The sequence below is a fragment of the Littorina saxatilis genome, linkage group LG6 (assembly GCF_037325665.1).
Source record: "Littorina saxatilis isolate snail1 linkage group LG6, US_GU_Lsax_2.0, whole genome shotgun sequence".
Taxonomy (NCBI): Eukaryota; Metazoa; Mollusca; class Gastropoda; order Littorinimorpha; family Littorinidae; genus Littorina; species Littorina saxatilis.
Window position 1 is genome coordinate 20,060,801 of NC_090250.1, and position 19,140 is coordinate 20,079,940.

General features: G+C 42.9%; 1 protein-coding gene across 1 annotated transcript in view; it reads right to left on the reverse strand.

The window, feature by feature from the left end:
• Window positions 1-3,250: 3,250 nt before the first annotated feature.
• The window catches only part of LOC138968701 (UDP-N-acetylglucosamine--peptide N-acetylglucosaminyltransferase 110 kDa subunit-like), a 32,921-nt gene continuing 17,031 nt past the window's right edge, over window positions 3,251-19,140 (reverse strand). The window contains exons 12-22 of the mRNA XM_070341314.1: window positions 15,287-15,466; window positions 14,276-14,434; window positions 10,226-10,315; window positions 9,847-9,972; window positions 8,653-8,931; window positions 8,046-8,234; window positions 7,510-7,674; window positions 6,846-6,968; window positions 6,235-6,476; window positions 5,600-5,893; window positions 3,251-4,823 (exon numbers count right to left, since the gene is read on the reverse strand). Coding sequence (XP_070197415.1) covers window positions 5,719-5,893; window positions 6,235-6,476; window positions 6,846-6,968; window positions 7,510-7,674; window positions 8,046-8,234; window positions 8,653-8,931; window positions 9,847-9,972; window positions 10,226-10,315; window positions 14,276-14,434; window positions 15,287-15,466 — 1,728 coding nt within the window. The 3' untranslated portion in view covers window positions 3,251-4,823; window positions 5,600-5,718. The remainder of the gene's footprint in view (window positions 4,824-5,599; window positions 5,894-6,234; window positions 6,477-6,845; window positions 6,969-7,509; window positions 7,675-8,045; window positions 8,235-8,652; window positions 8,932-9,846; window positions 9,973-10,225; window positions 10,316-14,275; window positions 14,435-15,286; window positions 15,467-19,140) is intronic.

Sequence of the window (19,140 nt, forward strand, 5' to 3'; positions counted from 1 at the left end):
ATGTTATGTTACTTTTTGTTAACCCTTCATCTCACAACTTACATCTGGAACCTCCTTTGAAGACCTACCAAAATCTGAGAAATTCAGGTTTTAAAAAGGAACTTAGGAAGTACATGTAGTCTCAAAATGGGGGTTAACATACAGAGGTTATGAAGAGAAAATCTGAAAAAGCAAAGTCTTAAAAGTGGGGAGGTCTTAATTTGGGGGTTAGGGGGAAGAATTTACCCGATGCTCCCCAGCATGTCGAGAGAGGCGACTAACAGATTCTGTATCTTCCTTTTACGTGTTAAGTGTTTCTTGTATAGAATATAGTCAATTTTTGTAAAGATTTTAGTCAAGCAGTATGTAAGAAATGTTAAGTCCTTTGTACTGGAAACTTGCATTCTCCCAGTAAGGTAATATTATTGTATATTGTACTACGTTGCAAGCCCCTGGAGCAATTTTTTGATTAGTGCTTTTGTGAACAATTAACAAGTGGCTCTATCCCATCTCCTCCCCCCCCTTTCCCCCCCCCCCCCCCTCCCCCCGTCACGATATAACCTAGAACGGTTGAAAACGACGTTAAACACCAAATAGATAAATAAAGAAAGAAAAGCTTTTAAAAAGGAACTTGGGAAGTACATGTAGTCTCAAAATGGGGGTTAACATACAGAGGTTATGAAGAGAAAATTGGAAAAAGCTAAGTCTTAAAAGTGGGGAGGTCTCAAAAGAGGGGTTCCACTGTACCGTCCCCCTTCAGTAGTTGTATGTTGGTTGGTTGTGTACAAAAGAGGGGTTTCACTGTACCGTCCCCCTTCAGTAGTTGTATGTTGGTTGGTTGTCTACAAAAGAGGGGTTTCACTGTACCGTCCCCCTTCAGTAGTTGTATGTTGGTTGGTTGTGTACAAAAGAGGGTTTTCACTGTACCGTCCCCCTTCAGTAGTTGTATGTTGGTTGGTTGTGTACAAAAGAGGGTTTTCACTGTACCGTCCCCCTTCAGTAGTTGTATGTTGGTTGGTTGTGTACAAAAGAGGGGTTTCACTGTACTGTCCCCCTTCAGTAGTTGTATGTTGGTTGGTTGTGTACAAAAGAGGGGTTTTACTGTACCGTCCCCCTTCAGTAGTTGTATGTTGGTTGGTTGTCTACAAAAGCAGGAACACTTGCATTGCTGCATAGGCTTATAAGCAAACTATATGTGTTCTTTGGCTCAACCTTTTTGTCTGTTTGTGCCCTTCGGATTCTCTGCACACCTGGCAATAAATTGAATAATACATATATTTGCTGGTTATTTCAACATTTCTCATTCTCTCGAGTGCTTACTTCCCTTCATGAAGGGATCTCATTTTAAGGCATTTGCCTCAACTTGGTTATGATTACTGAACCTTTTTGGCTCACTCACCTAAATAATCAGTCTCAGTAATGAGCAGTGTTCGTCTGTATGGGCTGGCTGGCTGTGAACAAAAACCTTAATGTTGAGGTTTAGTTTGATGACCTCCAGACATGCCTCAAATCTGGTTCAAATTTCAAGGTCACAGTGTGGTCATGTTTGGGCCAAACAATAAATTTCTTCCGTTTTGATCTTATAATTTACAACAAGCCATTGCACAACTACAGGATTTTTACCCATATAGCCCACAAAAAATGATGCCAAAACAAGCCTTTTACGGCTTCTGACAAGGCTTCTTCTTCTGCGTTCGTGGGCTGAAACTCCCACGTACACTCGTGTTTTTTGCACGAGTGGAATTTTACGTGTATGGACGTTTTTTTCCCCGCCATTTAGGCAGCCATACGCCGTTTTTGGAGGAAGCATGCTGGGTATTTTCGTGTTTCTATAACCCACCGAACTCTGACATGGATTACAGGATCTTTTTCGTGCGCACTTGGTCTTGTGCTTGCGTGTACACACGGGGGTGTTCGGACACCGAGGAGAGTCTGCACACAAAGTTGACTGAGAAATAAATCTCTCGCCGAACGTGGGAACGAACTCACGCTGACAGCGGCCAACTGGATACAAATCCAGCGCGCTACCGACTGAGCTACATCCCCGCCCCTCCGACAAGGCTGATACCAGTCTTCTTCAAAATGGCAAAACAACACTGCTAAGCACAACAGCTGAACCAAATAAATTTGTATGGGTAGAAAATGAGTTGTTCTTTCATTTGAGATCAAAAACGGGGTCACTCTTGCTTATTTTGATTTTTGTGTGTATTTTAGTGTCTGCAAGTTTGCTTTTGCGAATTTGATTTCGGTCCTAGGTCTCCGGTCCACTGCATAAACACTAATTCATGAAAAACAATACTCTTTATTTTATATAGTAGAGGAATGAATTACCTTTCTGGCAATATACTTGGTTTTAACATAATTGGCTGCATCACAAAGATCTACAGCTAAAACCTACTTTTTTATGACGGGTAATGAAGACATTGGTCTGGTTGATCCTGGTCAAATTGAAGGTGGAAATGGGATCGAGTTTGTGATGGTGGTTGATGTTTCTTGTCTTAAGAACCCAGGGGGTCGTCCAAGAACGATTCATCATGTCTTATGCTCTGTTTTGTTCTCAACTCTTTAAAATGTGGAAAGCTGTGAAGTGAAAGGTGTGGAGTCACTTGAGCATCTTATAGCCCTCGTCTCATTAGCATGTGGAGTTTTCTGTTGGGCTCTGGTCATCAGTTTGTGCTTTAACCAGCTGAAGAAACCACACCAAAGACCTGTTATCATCTGAGCCCCGATTCAACTGTGGATGAAAAGTAGGTAAAAGGCACAGGATTATTTGTGTGCATGTGTGAAAGCAGTCACCAAGTGCACTGCCATTTTGATGTCATTTCATGATCTCTGCTCTCTGGTGCTTGGCCGCGATAGGTTTCATTTTGCAATTGAATTTGATAGGGTGCCATTCCTCGATTATTTGTAAGTGAAATAAATATTGATATATGCAGATCTGAATAAATAAGCTTGTACCCAATTTTGCACAATATCATTACATGGGTGCAACCTGGAAAATTCCAAAAACCGGCAAAAGTTGAGGTCCAGCTTTTTTAGTATTTAAAATGCCAAAAAAAACCCTCTCCTGGAACAAAAACATCGGCAGCCGATGAAACCAAAAACCGGCTGCCGGGGTGTAGCCGGCAGAGTTGCACCCATGTCATTATATGGCAGTAGCAGCAGATATGCCAAATTCTGGAGTGACTGACTGCTTGTGTGAATATTTTCACTTGTAGGGCATGTATGATTGAAATCTTTCACACGGACACATCAATTCAAACAATCAATCTTTAAGTCAATTTTTGTAATCATCAAACCATGCACTTTTGGTTAATGCCAATCAAAAATTCAGTTATGGCAAGTCGTTCCTCTTATCCAGACCAGGAACACAAAACTATTGACAGCATACGCAGAACATGTAAGGTTCTGGTAGACCATAAACAGAACAGTAATTCTCAGGATACAGACTTGCATAGGCTGAATTGGTAACACCTTTCTGTGTAAATAAGAGTGAAATTCCCAGGAAAAAACAAAAGCAACACAGAAAATTTCTTCCATCTGTACAAAGACCAGAAATAAATTATAACAGTTCTAAAACGAACCATATTTACAAATTCTGAAAGTGTGGTAGTTATGGATAATTTAGATATAAACAATGCTATTTACACCTGTTTGAAGCATGTATTTTTTTCACAAGACAACCAAACAGGATCAAGGTGCAAACAATACTGATTCAATGTTTTTTGGTACACATACAGTTCCCACCATGAGCACGACCAAACCACACACTCCCGCATCCACTCTGACATTACACTATCAAGCATCTCATCATTCCCACAACTTTTCTGTGTACAGTGAAATCAACTGACACAAATGAGTATCCACAACTCGGTGCAATAACTAAGCAAGACAAAAAATAAAGAACAAAATGTGAAAGGTTTGTCCAATCACCCCAGTGAAATAATGTTCAACAATTCCCGTTACATGCTACACAAAAAGCTGCAACAAAAGTGCTGTCAATTTATCAGTCGTCACGTCTCAATCTGAATAATGGCAAGTTAACACAGCGGTTTGGCACAGGCAACACCCATGCCCAGAGAATATATACAAGTTCACAGTGTAACTAACATAAAACCCTTCAGAAGGACATTTTTGTCCAAGTCGGCAAGTGAGCCACCATAAAATTATTCCTCTTCATTTGCTTACCATAATTTCTACTCTAATGCATACACTTTTGCCTCTCAGCAAAACATGCGGATTTCACACTACATTCATATCAAACCTCTACGTATATGAGGCAATCACCAGGATTCAAAGGAAACATCAACTGAAGATAAAAACAAATGAATATAACCATGTCTAGACAGGAAGAGTTCCTCTCAATGCCACACAAGACGTGGCACAATGATGAAAGCAGCCAACCTGACCTAATGTATCCCCCATAAGGCTGGGAAGCATTAAGATCATATGATGATTACCTGATGTGGATGAGTGCATGTTTATAAACACAACAGGAATGTTATAAATGACACGGGACATTTTCAAAATGTGGTAACAGCTCAGGCTGCTCAGCCCTTGATGCAAAGACTAAGTGCTAGATAATGTGGCAATAAGACACTAGAGGCACACAAACTCTGATAAAACACCTCTGAAAGTGACAAACAGTGAACAGATCCAAGAAGCCTTCACACATTAATCTGCTTCTTTTGCATCTCAAACCATACATTATCTGGTGGTTGTGTACAACAAAAGCAGAGGAACCACCAGGAAACACTTGGGGATTCTGACAAGTTCCTCAACTTTCATGCCTGCTTGTGTTCTCCTGAAGCAGACACTGCCACTTCAGTCCAAGGGCATTCCTTCTTAGGCCAAAAAAAAAAAATGCTTTGGTTACGGTTTCATGGCCAAAAAAAATAGGGTAGGTAGGTCGATTAAATTTTTTTTTTTTTTTTTTTTTTGTTTTTTGGTTGGTCCCTCTTGAAATGATAAAAATATTTGTGTATGCAGGATATTCGAGGTATTTTCATATTGGTGTATTTGGAACCACAGATATTAATTACTTTTTCATGTTAAGAAAAGAAAACTGGACATACCCTTTAAACTGTATAGTGCCACTAGTGAACACAGTTTTCGAGAGTCATGCCAAAGTCCAGTTCGAAAGAGTCTTCGGGCTCGGCACTTATTTTCGTCGACCCAACACATTTTATCCCGAACAGTTTGCCGTCCAAAGTTGGATGAAAATCATGAAAAATGTCCACCAAGGTTGCACTCTTCGAGTACCGACTTATCAGTCGTGTTTGTTCGATATGAACGCACTTTCCGAATACGATTGCAAAAACGTTCGCGCAACGAACGAACGCACGAGACTGACTTCCCTTGGATATGGGAGTTGTAAAAAGCGGAGTGGTGTCCCTTGTCGGGCTTGTTGTTGTCTGCTCGCCGGCGATCGATGTTTTCTCTGTGCCGTGGTGTTGTCGTTTTCGGTGGGTTTTTGTGTGTGTGTGTGTTTTTTTGTGTGTGTATGTATGTGTTTGGTTCATTTTATTTTTAGCTTTAGGACCAAAAAAAAAGTTTAGGGTCGGCCCAAAAAGTTAGGGTCGGTCGGGAAACCGTAACCAAAGCATTTTTTTTTTTTGGCCTTAGCACTGCTTATTCTTGTCTTTCACTACCCTCTGGTGTGTTGAGACACAGTATCTGGGGTGTTCCCGTCTTTTTTTGTACCAGTCAGAACTGGCCTCTTTCGGTAAATGCAGTAAGTCAAGAGAAAGCTCTGGCATCGGTTGTCTTGGTGAGGTGGTTGGCTGGCAGGTTGTGCTCGTAGCGGTCCCACATACGGTAGAAGAGGTTCTCCAGGTGGTGGGTGTAGAGCCTGGTGTTGAACAAAGGGGAAGAGGTGCGTGCCATGAACACCTTCGCCTGCATCTTTCGCAAGCTGCAAAAAACATACATACATAAGTAATCTGAAATAATTAAGATAACAATATGTTTTGCGCCAAAAAGACTTCACTTTCTCATCAGTCTACAAATATGTTGATGTTTTTTGTTAAAAAGTGGTATTCTTTCTGCAGAAGAAACTAATTAAAATTCAATCTCCTCTCTTGAAACAATGCTATTAACAATGACAAACACTAATTACACACCACTGTTTGGCTGCAAAAATCAAGTCTCTAATCCAATTCCCCTTGAAGAACAAAAAGCACAAATTACATGCCATCTTTTGTTTGCAAAAAAGAGTCCTAAGAAGCAAACCGAAACAGAAAGATGAGCACTCACTAGTCCACATCGTTGCCCAGCTTTGCAGCAATGTCGACGTAGTCGTGACGAGTCTTGGCCACCAGCTCAGGGCAGCCCAGGGTGACGAGCTGTGAGGACGCCACACGGGAGGCCAGGGTCTCGGCTGGCAGAGTCACCATGGGGATTCCCGCCCACAGCACATCCATGCCCGTGGTGTGCCCGTTGCACAGAGGGGTGTCCAGACACACGTCAGCCAGCTGGCCACGACGTACATGCTCCTCCTGTAAAACCATTCACCATCACTTAGGCACAAGTCCAAGTCATAGGCAGCAACGTTATGTCAACTGAGGGTAATACAAAATATTCTAAACCAGTACATACAACTTTCTTCATTATTTATTTCATTTCATGTCTGATTAAGTAAATCTACAGGACAATTTGTTTGTATTTTCATTTTAAATGTTATGTGTGTGGCTTTGTGTTTTTGAATATGCATGCCAAAATAGTAATGGCTCACAGACAAACAACAGAAGAAATTATTTGACAAGATTGCAGAAACCAAAAACTAGACAAACATTACCCCAAACCGTCCTGTCAGAAAACAAGCAACCATTTCTTCAAGAGATCCAGAATCTTGTAAGAAAATTTACCTTGGGAGCCACGTTGGAGAAGATGATTCGTCCAGCAGGCAGACCCATCTCTGCAGCAGTTGCCAGCACGTTGGCTTCACCGACAGCAGGGAAGCGAAGCAACCACAGCACACCATTGGGAACCTGTCACATTCATGTCAATAAATTCCATCATCTACTTGGGTCCTCAACATGTGCACAATACTTTCTCATATCAAACACAACTGTAAGGCACTTTTTCCAGCTTATGGATGTTGATGTTCCTTTTCTTCTGCGAGTGTCAAAACAAGGTATACTTCTCCTTTACAGTTTTGTAGGCTTCAGAAAGGTGTGCTGTTGTGAACTCACCGATTCATTTCCAAGGAATAACAAGGGCTTATATTTTTTTTTTCATTTCACACCTTATCAAGCATACTTTAACCCTTTCACTGGTGCAATTCTGTAACACGTTACATTGCCACTGGTGAATTAACAGAGACAAAAATAAAGAAAAACGGTCATATAGGTTTTCGCATCCATGGGAGGTAATCGGAACCGACCAAACAGACTGAGCCAGTAGCACGACATATGTCGTGACAACCAGGTGACAGTATACGTAAAGTAGCGCAACATATGTCGTGACAACCAGCCTAAGGATTAATACAAAAGTAAGTAAAACGTAGTGGACGAAGAAGACAATAGTTACCTGCTTGAGAATGTCGACCCACATGGCCATAGTCTCAGGATCGATCTTGTAAAGCTGGTTGAAGTTGCAGAACACCACTGCATTTTCAGGCAGTCCATAGGAGGTACGGGCAGACAGCACCACAGAGCGAGGAACTTCCTCCCCTGTTGCAGCCTTGGTGTTGGTCTGAAAACATGGAAGAAACCAAATTAATACATTCTCTGTGAAATTTTTATAAGAAACCAAATTAATAGATTATCTGTGTCATATTTCATGATCAGAAAGCAAAAGAATCCCTGAATTAGACAACAGCTCAGGGTGAAGAATGCCTAACCACTCACTAATACTCCCAGAAACATGTGTACAAATATTAAGTTTACATGAGCACGACGAAGATACAGTAAGACTAGAGCCAAACTGGGACTCAGCCAGCGACCTGGATCCGACAACCAGCTTCATGGCATCAACCGAGCTGAGGATTAGAGTGGAGTGGCCCCCATCAGACACAGAAGATAATAAAGGAGAAGGAGGAGAAGAAGAGGTGAATGTTGACATACCTGGTTGGTGGTGAGTCCATTCTGCACCAGCACGTTGCCGATGGTGCACTGCGGCTGGTTGGCGGTGATCATGGTGTGCAGGGTCTGCAGCATGGGGGCAGGCAGTTCTATCACTGTGGTCCTCACTTCAGCCACTTCTCCATTGGCAAGATCCGTTGTGGTCCCGTGTAAAGCCTTCTGCACTTTCTCCTGGAAACATCAATATGCAACGTCCAATGAGATATCTCTTTACGCTGCTTACATGATAAGAATTCAAGCTGATGTATCATTATGTCACGCTCAGGGTTATAAAAACTAAACACATTTTGATCTTCTCAGACTGACACTAATATACACGGACATTTATCTCAAATACGACTGTCGTACTTAACCAGTGTAAAGCACGTTCAAATGATGCATCAAGTTGTTGATCACAAACATCAAGAAAGCAGACGTGGAAAGAAATCCTTTCCACACCGACACTTCTCCGACATGTTTTCATACCATATAAAAGAAGGCAGACAATTACAGGCATGTCTTGGCAACCAGGAACATTTGTAGGGCAGAACACTACGGAAGACTACCCTTTCTTGCAGCCAAGCAACGCAGTAAAGCAGCCACTCCTCACCTCCACGTAGACGGCCAGCTTTTTCAGGGAGTCCAGGTCCACACCGTTGAAGGTCCAGTGGACGGTGATGCCAGTGTGAGCATCCATGAAACGCAGAAGGATGCGCTCGGTCATGTGAGGGAACATCTGCATGTGGTCGCCCACGAAGAAGGTGTGGTGCATGTAGGCCAGCTTCTCAGAGTACTGGCAGGCCAGCTCCAAGGGGGAGGTGACACGGTCAGTCACGATGTAGTCCATGTAGTCTGCGCCGCTCGTTCCGGGGTACCCCAGCCACATGGCCTGCACAATACAAGCAGTGCTACTCATTGAAACATTTGTCAGGGCCTGCCACAGAAGAGGTAAAGTAAGGTTCTATCACTGTAACATCCAGTTTATACAAACATTTGGTTTAACGATTTGTATCCAAACAGTTTGACAGGGATGGTGAGGAAATGAATCGTAACGAAGCATTGTGGTAAAGTCAAAGTCCCTTCAGTCTACTTTCACCTTATTTAAGCCTTTCGCTAGCAGCCGCGCATCTACACGTGGCTGTGAGGTCACTGTTCTAAATACAGCCCTCACGCTAGTCACATGATCAAATCACATGACTTTTATCACATGGTCAGTCACGTGAGTTTACTACAAATGGCTGCCTCCATGTGTTATTGAAAAGCGATTTTAAAGTGTGTATTTTGAGGTTTTTCTCCGGGATTTTTTCATGTGATCCAAGATGGCGTCGAGGTTTGTGCGTAGGTATGATGTGGAAGACGTTCATCGCTTTATATTTGATGTGGTAATGGAGATGTCAGCGATGAGGAAAACAAGTTCCGACGAAGAAGGCAATGTTTATGTTGAACAACCTGACAACGGTGTGTCTGATTCTGAGGAGAATATCTTCGACAAGTACATCAGTACCGAGAGGGCGTGGTCGTGGTCGTGTTCAAAGCAGAGGTCGTGGTGAATGTGCTAGACATGATAGGATTGCAGAAAGTGTTGATTTAGGACCTATGGATGAACATGTACACAAGGACTATCCTGTTTACATCTGATTGGTCTAGATTAATTAATGATTTTTCTAATGAAGTACCCCAGATTTGGGGAAATTTCCTTCTGAGTGCTGAGGGTCAAAGGGTTAAAGGAGGAAATTAGGATAAAATCTCCATGTTTCATACTGGACTTCTAAGAGATCTGCCTGAAACCCTACAAATAACACACCTGGATAGGAGCAGCCTTGAGAGCGAAGAGCTCGTTGCGAGCACCCTTGGTGTAACCGTTCATGTTGACCAGGATGTGGATTCCGTCAGCGTGGATACGGTCTGCGGCTTTGCCGTTGCAGGCGATCTGCGACATAAAAATTGGGGTAAATAACCACACTCATGGGTACGCACAAGGCGACACAAGTTATATAATTAGACAAAGTCATAGGGGACTTAAAAATCGTTCTAATACACTATGTTACGCTAACACTTAACACTGCCATAGGTAAGAGCAACAGGCAGCGCAATCATCACTCCGACGTGCAAGATGAAGATGCTTTTGAGATCAAGACAAAAAAGGCCCCTCTTTGCAAAAAATACAAATAGTATAAGCTTACCTTGGAAAGATCCACAAAGTGTTCAACTTCCTTTTCAATCTTGCCCCTGAAGTTTGTGTTGTCATCGGAGCTCAATGCATAGCAGAAGATCTGCAACAAGATCAGATAAAGTTTCTTACTATCAGTGACAAAATAAAACCTGCACCACAGAAATCATGAAAGCAGCATCTTAAATTTTTACAAATGGGCTGGATAAGATGACTTGAATATTGTTTGAATAGACCTCCCACATTAGACAAGTGGTTTTTTCTCTCCATAACTGTTGCTATGTCCAATGACCAGACTCTTTTTGAACTTTACTTGAAATTGTCATTACCAATCGTACCAGATCACCAAGAACAACCGGTATAGCGAGGGAATGTTTACTGTACACAGCGATGAACGGTCAGCTCAACAACTAGCATGTTGAGAGAAGCTGGTGCTGTGTCTTAGCAGTATGTTAGCGCAGCAGGACAAGTCTCAGCGAGAGGGAAGATATCTGCCTGTGACCCGAGTCCCCACCCACCCTGTATACTGTCTGAATCATCGTCTCTCTTGTTGATTTCATCAATATGTAGTGGTATCCAGCGAAAAACTTGTACATGTATATGTGCACGCAAGGCTAGTGGGTACCGAGTTGATTTGGGCACTGAACATGTCTTTGTGGAACTGGGGAAAAGTGAGGCGTTGTAACCTAAAACCCCTACAAGAAAGAAGGAATGAGGACAATTGTCACTACCAATCGTACCAGAGAATCACCAAGAACCGGTATAGTGAGGGAATGTTTACTGTACACAGCGATGAACGGTCAGCTCAACAACACACATGTTGAGAGAAGCTGGTGCTGTGACTTGGCAGTATGTTAGTGCAGCATGATAAATTTAAGCAAAACGGATTATGTCCGTCTGCGACAGAGTCACTGCCCACCCTGTATCTTGTCTGAATCATCGTCTCCATTGTCGATTTCGTCAATTATGTTTGTGGTATCAAGCAAAAGCGACATGTGCATGTGCGTTCAAGGCTAATACTGAGTTGATGTTGCATACTAAGAATGTCTTAGTGGAACTTTGGCAAAGTGTAATGTTGTAATTCACAACAGGCTTTAAACTGTTTACTGTGTTATTTGGATCTTTGTTGTGAGGGTAAAGCTGGAAATATAACCGTCAGGAATTGTGTGTTTCTACCAGTTTGTCCATATTGCGCCATTTACTCAAACACCCCTTCACATAACAAGGAATGAGGACAATATTGTCATTACCTATCGTACCAGAGGATCACCAGAAACAACCGGTATAGCGAGGGAATGTTTACTGTACACAGCGATGAACGGTCAGCTCAACAACTAGCATGTCGAGAGAAGCTGGTGCTGTGTCTTAGCAGCATGTTAGTGCAGCACGATCAATTTAAGCAAGAGTGAAGATGTCCGTCTCCGACCTAGGCCCTGCCCACCATTATCCTGTTTGCATCATTGTCTCTGTTGTCGACTTCATCAAAACATGGTGGTATCCAGAATTGCATGTGCAGGCAAGGCTAAAACCGAACTGATGCGAGTACTGAGCATGTCTTTGTGGAACTGAGGAAAAGTGTGGTGTTGTCATTCACAAGAGGAATTAAATTGTTAATTTTGATTTTTGCTGGACCAAGGTGAACCTGGAAATGAAAGTGTGAGGGATCGTGCGTCTTAGCCAATACGGCATGTAATGGCATTCTCCGCAATACCACTAAAAGTAACAAGGAATGAGGACAATTGTCATTACCTATCGTACCAGAGGATCACCAGAAACAACCGGTATAGCGAGGGAATGTTTACTGTACACAGCGATGAACGGTCAGCTCAACAACACCCATGTTGAGAGAAGCTGGTGCTGTGTCTTTGACAGGATCTTGGTGCAGCACGATAAATTTGAATGAAAGGGAAGATGTCAGTCTGCCTATGAGTCACCGTTCTTCCAGTATCCTGTTCGCACCATCGTCTCTGTTGTCGACTTCATTATCGAGTGAAAGCTATGAGTGCATGTGTGTGAAAAGCAAGTATTGAGTAGATGCGAGTACCACGAAATTCTTATTATTTTTGTACAACTTGGGGAAAAGAATATATGTAGCAATGTAAGTGAGGAATTTGTTCTCTCAATTGTCATTACCTATCGTACCAGAGGATCACCAAGAACATCGGTATAGCGAGGGAATGTTTACTGTACACAGCGATGAACGGTCAGCTCAACAACTAGCATGTGGAGAGAAGCTGGTGCTGTGACTTGGCAGTATGTTATTGCAGCGGGGTAATTTGAGCGAGTGGGAAGATGTCCGTCTGCAACGGAGTCCCCGCCCACCCTGCATACGGTCTGAATCATCATCTGTGTTGTCGACTTCATCAATACATAGTGGTATCCAGCAAAAGCATGTGCATGCAAGAATAGTACTGAGTTGATGGGAGTTCTAAGCATGTCTTTGAGGAACTGGGGAAAAGTGTGATGTTGTAATTCATGAGGAATTAATTTGTTAACTGTTAATTTTGATATTTATTGTGACTAAAGTGAACCTGGAAATGAACGTGTGAGGGATCATGTCTTGGCCAGTAAAGCATGTAGCGGGATTCATCCCAACAAGTAATGACGACAATTGTCATTACCAATCGTACCAGAAGATCACCAAGAACAACCGGTATAGCGAGGGAATGTTTACTGTACACAGCGATGAACGGTCAGCTCAACAACACGCGTATTGAGAGAAGCTGGTGCTGTGTCTTAGCAGTGCAACAGGATAAATCTGATAGAAAGGGAAGATGTCTGTCTGCCTCTTGAGTCACAGTCCTACATGTATCTTGTTTGCATCATCCTCTCTGTTGTCGATGAGTGTATGTGTGTGCAAAGCCAGTATTGAGTAGATTAAGTAGGAAGTAGTTTTTGTTGTACAACTTGAAAAAAGTATGTATATAGCAATGTAAGTGAGGACTTTGTTCTCTGTTTTCTGAATTGTCACTCCTTTTGAACTTTACTCGAAATTGTCATTCCCAATCGTACCAGAGGATCACCAGAAACAACCGGTATAGCGAGGGAATGTTTACTGTACACAGCGATGAACGGTCAGCTCAACAACACACATGTCGAGAGAAGCTGGTGCTGTGTCTTAGCAGCATGTTAGTGCAGCACGATAACTAAGTGAGAGGGAAGATGTCTGTCTGCCTCTGAGTCACCGTCCTTCCTGTATCCCATTTGCATGTTAATTTCTCTTGTTGACTTCATTATCGAATGAAAGCGACGAGTGTATGTGTGTGCAAAGCCAGTATTGAGTGGAAATGAGTAGCCAGTAGTTTTTTCTCTCTACAATTTGGGAAATATATGTATGAAGAGATTCAAGTGAGGAATTTGTTCTCTGATCTCTGAATTGTCATTACCTATCGTACCAGAGGATCACCAGAAACAACCGGTATAGCGAGGGAATGTTTACTGTACACAGCGATGAACGGTCAGCTCAACAACACACATGTCGAGAGAAGCTGGTGCTGTGACTTTGCAGCATGTTAGTGCAGCAGGATAAGTCTGATAGAAAGGGAAGATGTCTGTCTGCGACCGATTCCCCGCCCACCCTGTATCCATCATCGTCTCTTTCTTTCTTTATTTGGTGTTTAACGTCGTTTTCAACCACGAAGGTTATATCGTGACGGGGAAAGGGGGGGAGATGGGATAGAGCCACTTGTTAATTGTTTCTTGTTCACAAATCATCGTCTCTGTTGTCGACGAGTGCATGAGTGTTTAAAGCCTGTTGTGAGTGGATGTGAGTAGCCAGTAGGTTTTCTGTACAACTTGGCAAAAGTTGGAAAGTAGCAATGTAAGTGAGGACCTTGTTCTCTGTTTTCTGAATTGTCATTACCAATCGTACCAGAAGATCACCAAGAACAACCGGTATAGCGAGGGAATGTTTACTGTACACAGCGATGAACGGTCAGCTCAACAACACACATGTTGAGAGAAGCTGGTGCTGTGTCTTGGCAGCATGTTAGTGCAGCAAAATAAATATGAGCCATGACCACACAGACCAAACCAAACATACATAACATAGTCATTTCCTCACCTCGACTTTGCTCCTGTCGTGCATGCCGGGGATGCTTTGCATTAGGTGGGAGGTGGGGTGGTTGCAGAAGTCAGAGCTGACGTAGCCAATGCGCAGACGACCGCCGCTGGCTCTCAAGTCCTTGGGGAACAGGTAAGCCTCTTTGTGAAGGACAGCCACCTGCAATGCAAACAGTTGCAGCTTTTTTTTCTCTCTTCACTTTAGTCATATCAAACAAGCATGTTTGCGCAAAAGTATTTGTACAGAGACATTTTATATCAGTAGTAGATCAGACTTCAAGGAGTCAAATTATCCTGATTAAGAACTTACACTGTATGGTTTGATCACTTGGCGCAGCAAACAGAGCTGTGTCTGAAGCTTCCAGATGTATATCACGCACAATATAAGATGAATACCTTTGATACAATCTGAATGATAACCTTGTCTAACTTTCAACCATGATTCTTAAAACGTTCTGGCCCATAACATACAGACCTAAACATGGAAATGTTAACCAGATGGGCACACACACACCAACTCAGGCCTGGGTTCCTGCAGGGCAGAGCTGATACAATTCAAGGAGTTTTCAAGGACATTTCCAGGACCAAATAAATGCTTTTCAAGGACATGATTTTCCCCAAATTAATGCAAAGCACCAAGCTTGCCTTCAGGAAGGGAAGCAACTACAGGTGACTAGTAATAGTTAGTTCGTCTGCTTTTGTTTTCACTCGATCTTTTATTCTCCCAAAATGTGTGTACTGTATTTGACGAAAAAAAAGGGGGTTGCATTTTTTTTTTAAATAAGACAAGCTGCTGACGAAATGTATAGGCAACAATTTGGAAAAATCAAGTACTTTTCAATGACTATTTAACAAAACTCTATTTTCAAGCACTTTTCAAGGCCTGGAAAAGGTTTTCCAATTTTCAAGGAGTTTTCCAGGGTTCAAGGACTCTGTACGAACCCTGTCAGGCACACACACACCAACTCAAACACTGTACAGGTATAAATGTATAAAAGAAATGAATACACACTTTCTCAGTGCAGAGATTGGCGTGGCAGGCAGCAATGGCCTTTCTTTGTTCCGGGGTAAGGGGGTAGAGCATACTGTGGTGGGGGTGGACGGAGGGCAAGCGATTCCTGTCCACTTGGTCCTGGACGATCCGCACAAGGCGCTTCATGCGCTTGTTGTAGTCCTTCCAGTCACACACAATCTGAAACACCACACAAATTGCTTTATTTACCTGTGAACAAAACTTCAGTTTATCAATAATTCAATTCAACAATGAGACTTACTAATCGCCTTTCTATCATATGAGCTCATGGCATTGCACATTTGTACAACACATACACACTAATAATAATAATAATAATAATAAAACATTCTTTTATATACTGTTCAAAAAAAGAAACGCATAGCTTGTAATATTTGGTTAATTTAATAGGTAGTCAAAAGCCTCTTTCCCGAGTTGTCCTAAAGCCGGTGTTATCCCGTTTTGCTAATGGTTCACAAATGATTTCTGGTGTAATTACGTACCGCATGTAATAAAAAACTGAATGAAACAAAAGTTCGAAGTCTTATCTTGGTTTCTGTGGTGATGGTTGTTTGTATTTGTTGAGCTAGAACAGATAACAACTCTCAAACCGAGGGCCCCGTGACCACCGGATGCCATTACGTCACGCTCTGTGGCATGTCAGGCCTGACGGTATGCTCACACAATCTCAGAGTGCTTCGCGTTGTTTCATCGGTTGACCTAGAAATGATAACCAATTAAAAGCTTTGTTTCTCAGCTTCATTTACATGTAACAGTAAACGGGATCGGACGTTGGCAAGAAAACGTGCAAAGCAAATGAAATATATGATATACATTTTTGGAAGTTTTGCGATTTACAATCGATTTCAAAAGGATATTATCAGAAAGAAGAAGTATTCGACTAATTAATGCGGTATTTTTCTTGCCTAAACGTTATTTGTACGCCGAGCACTTTACGGGAGAAAAACGTAAACAAAGCCGTCTGTGCAACCCAGTCACCCTGAGCCGTGATGGCCGAAGCTTGTTCACGGCCCTGTCGAGCGACTGAAGACATCGCTGATTCTCGGCCTCGTCCATGCGAATCATGGAATCTCAAAGCTCTTGTTGGTGAGTACAGTTCTTAAGAATCCTGATTCATATTGTTTTTATCAGTTATAAATAAAATCTGTGCGGATACATGCGAGTAATGCCGATCGCATGTGCAGAGATCGGTCGTCCATTGATGGTGTTCATGTGTGTAAAATGGTAGCTGTGGTTCTCAACAGATTTAATTAAATGTACGTTTCAAAGGAAGGATTGTTGAATGGGCAACTTTGACTGGGCTTTTATATTCATGGTTTCTGAAGGTTTTGTGGTTGTAGCACCTAAATATAAGTGGAAAATCATGGAAAAAGCGAGGTCACGTGACCCGTGGCAAAATCAGCGGTTTTGTGTCGTCTGCTCGATGTCGTTTCAAGGTGTGCTTTGCATGCTGCAACGTTAGAACTCCGGTATTTCGGGTTACAGTTGAGAATTGCCTTTGGCTTACTTATAAAGAAACGATACCATTACATCAGTTATAACTAACAAGAGGCGAAGCCTTCAAGGCTCCCGTAAGAAATCGACAAACAGTAACACAAACTCAATCACTCCGTCACACATACACACGCACACACACAGTAACAAACACTGTACATTGTAGTTTCTTTGACAGTAAGCGGGAGACGCTAGATCTAGATCTGTCTGTCTGTAGCCTACTCTGCCGTGTGCTGAAACCGAGTAAGTCCACTGACGCTACTTCCGAGAAAAACGACTTTTACTGTTTGATAAAATGTATCAAAAGTGATGATTATCTAGATCAAACCACCGAGATAATAAGATAAATAGCATTAATTTACGTTTAAAACCCGATTTTCATAATAATCTGATGGATGGTTTTGGTTTTGTTGGGCAAATTGTGGACTTACTTGGTTTTACCACTTTACCCCCCCAATATCAGATCTAACAAAAAATGCGCAGATCTAAGCAAGCGGACTTACTTGGTTTTACCAGAATATTTGGAAGAAGAAGTGTTGTCAAGAGAAATGACAAAACAGTGAAAATAACACTACGAATTTACACAAGATGGAAAGATGGAAAGAGGGAGAGAGAGAGAGAGGGGGGGGGGGAGAGACTAGACAGGGAGTGAGAGAAAGTGAGAGAGAGAGGAGAGAATGAGAGAGAGGAGACACAGCAGGGGCAGGGGGGGGGGGGGGGGGTGGAGGGAGTGGGATGCAGGGAGTGAGAGAAATAAAGGGAGGGAGGGAGATAGAGAGATGGAAAGAGGGGTGGAGAGAGGGAGAAAGAGAGGGAGGGTGAGGGGGGGAGAGCTATGGAGGGAGAGATAAATGGGGAGGAAGAGGGAGGGATGGAAAGAAATAGTGGGATGGAGGGAGAGAGAGAGGACGGAGGGAGTGAGAGAAGGGGAGGGAGGGAGATAGTGAGGGAGGAAGAACAGGGGGGAGAGGAAGTGTGGGAGGGATGGAGGTAGGGAGAGAGAGAGGGGAGGGAGGGAAAGAGATAGTGGGATGGAGGGAGAGAGAGAGAGGAGGGAGGGAGTAAGAGACGAGGAGGGAGATAAGGGGGGAGGAAGAGAGTAGGAGGGAGAGAGAGGGGGAGGGAGGGAGAGAAAGAGAGTGGGATGGAGGGACAGAGGGGAGGGAGAGAGGGGGAAGGAGAGAGGTAGAGAAAAGTCGATTGTTGGCGGTAGGGAGAGAGGGATGAGGGAAGAGAGCCACTCAAACCTCAAGATTGAGAGTGTTGCTGCAGGTCTGGATGACCTCCGACTTGTAGCTGTGGTGTGTGCTGTTGTCCTATGGTCTTCGTCCGAATCACCGGTCCATACTGGGAGCTTCTCCAAAGTGAAGTCAAGTACACAGAGTTCCACAAATATATCCAGCTCATGATCCACAGGATGGACAAGCAAGTTGCAGAATATCCAGCCTATTCTTCAGCTTTTTACTGTTTTCTTTTCATATTAACAAACTTACATTTTTCTCTGACACTTCAAGGGTTAATTTTGTACGAATGAATTCTAAAATATCTGCGTATACCAGAGTAATTTGCAACTCTAGCTGAACTTTATATTCAAGAACAAAGAAATGTAAGGAAAGAATTCTGTGATAGCACGAGCAATATATATTGTACTAGAATGAATACCCGCTTCGCCGGGTAGCCGGCTTCGCCGGGAAGAAGTACTTAGAGCCGTACGCCGGCTTTGCCGGGTCCGAACAATGGACCCGTCAAGCTTAGGTCCCTCCCAGATTCGTGGAATGGGAACAGCACGAAAATGATTCAGTGGCCATAATGCCATTCCTGACCATATCGAGTCCCATCCATGTCGACGAATGTAACCGTGTTAATCACCTTTGGAGGCGAACTCCACTCAAACAGGATTGAGCAATTTATAGCTTATCTGTAAGCCCTTTTGAACTGTTATGGCTTTTCAAAGGAAGGCCAGTACATACAAATACACAAAAGCCGCCAGACCACATCACAAACAGAACTGAACAATCCCCAGGTGTTGCTCACATAGAGAGACACACACACACACACACACACACACACACACACACACACACACTCACACACACACAAACACAGAGAAGCCGTATATATAGAGAGATAGATGACAGTGTATTTTTCGCGTGGCTATAAATTGATTCGACCTTTGCACTTTTACAGTGAGGATAATTTACGGGTCCAATTTACGTTCTGGACACTGCGGTGACCTTCTAAAAATAGTAACAGAACGCCGGGAATATCCGAAGACGCCCCACTCATACTATAGTGCACCATACGAAGGAAGGGAGGTAAACGCTGAAAACCTGGAGAAG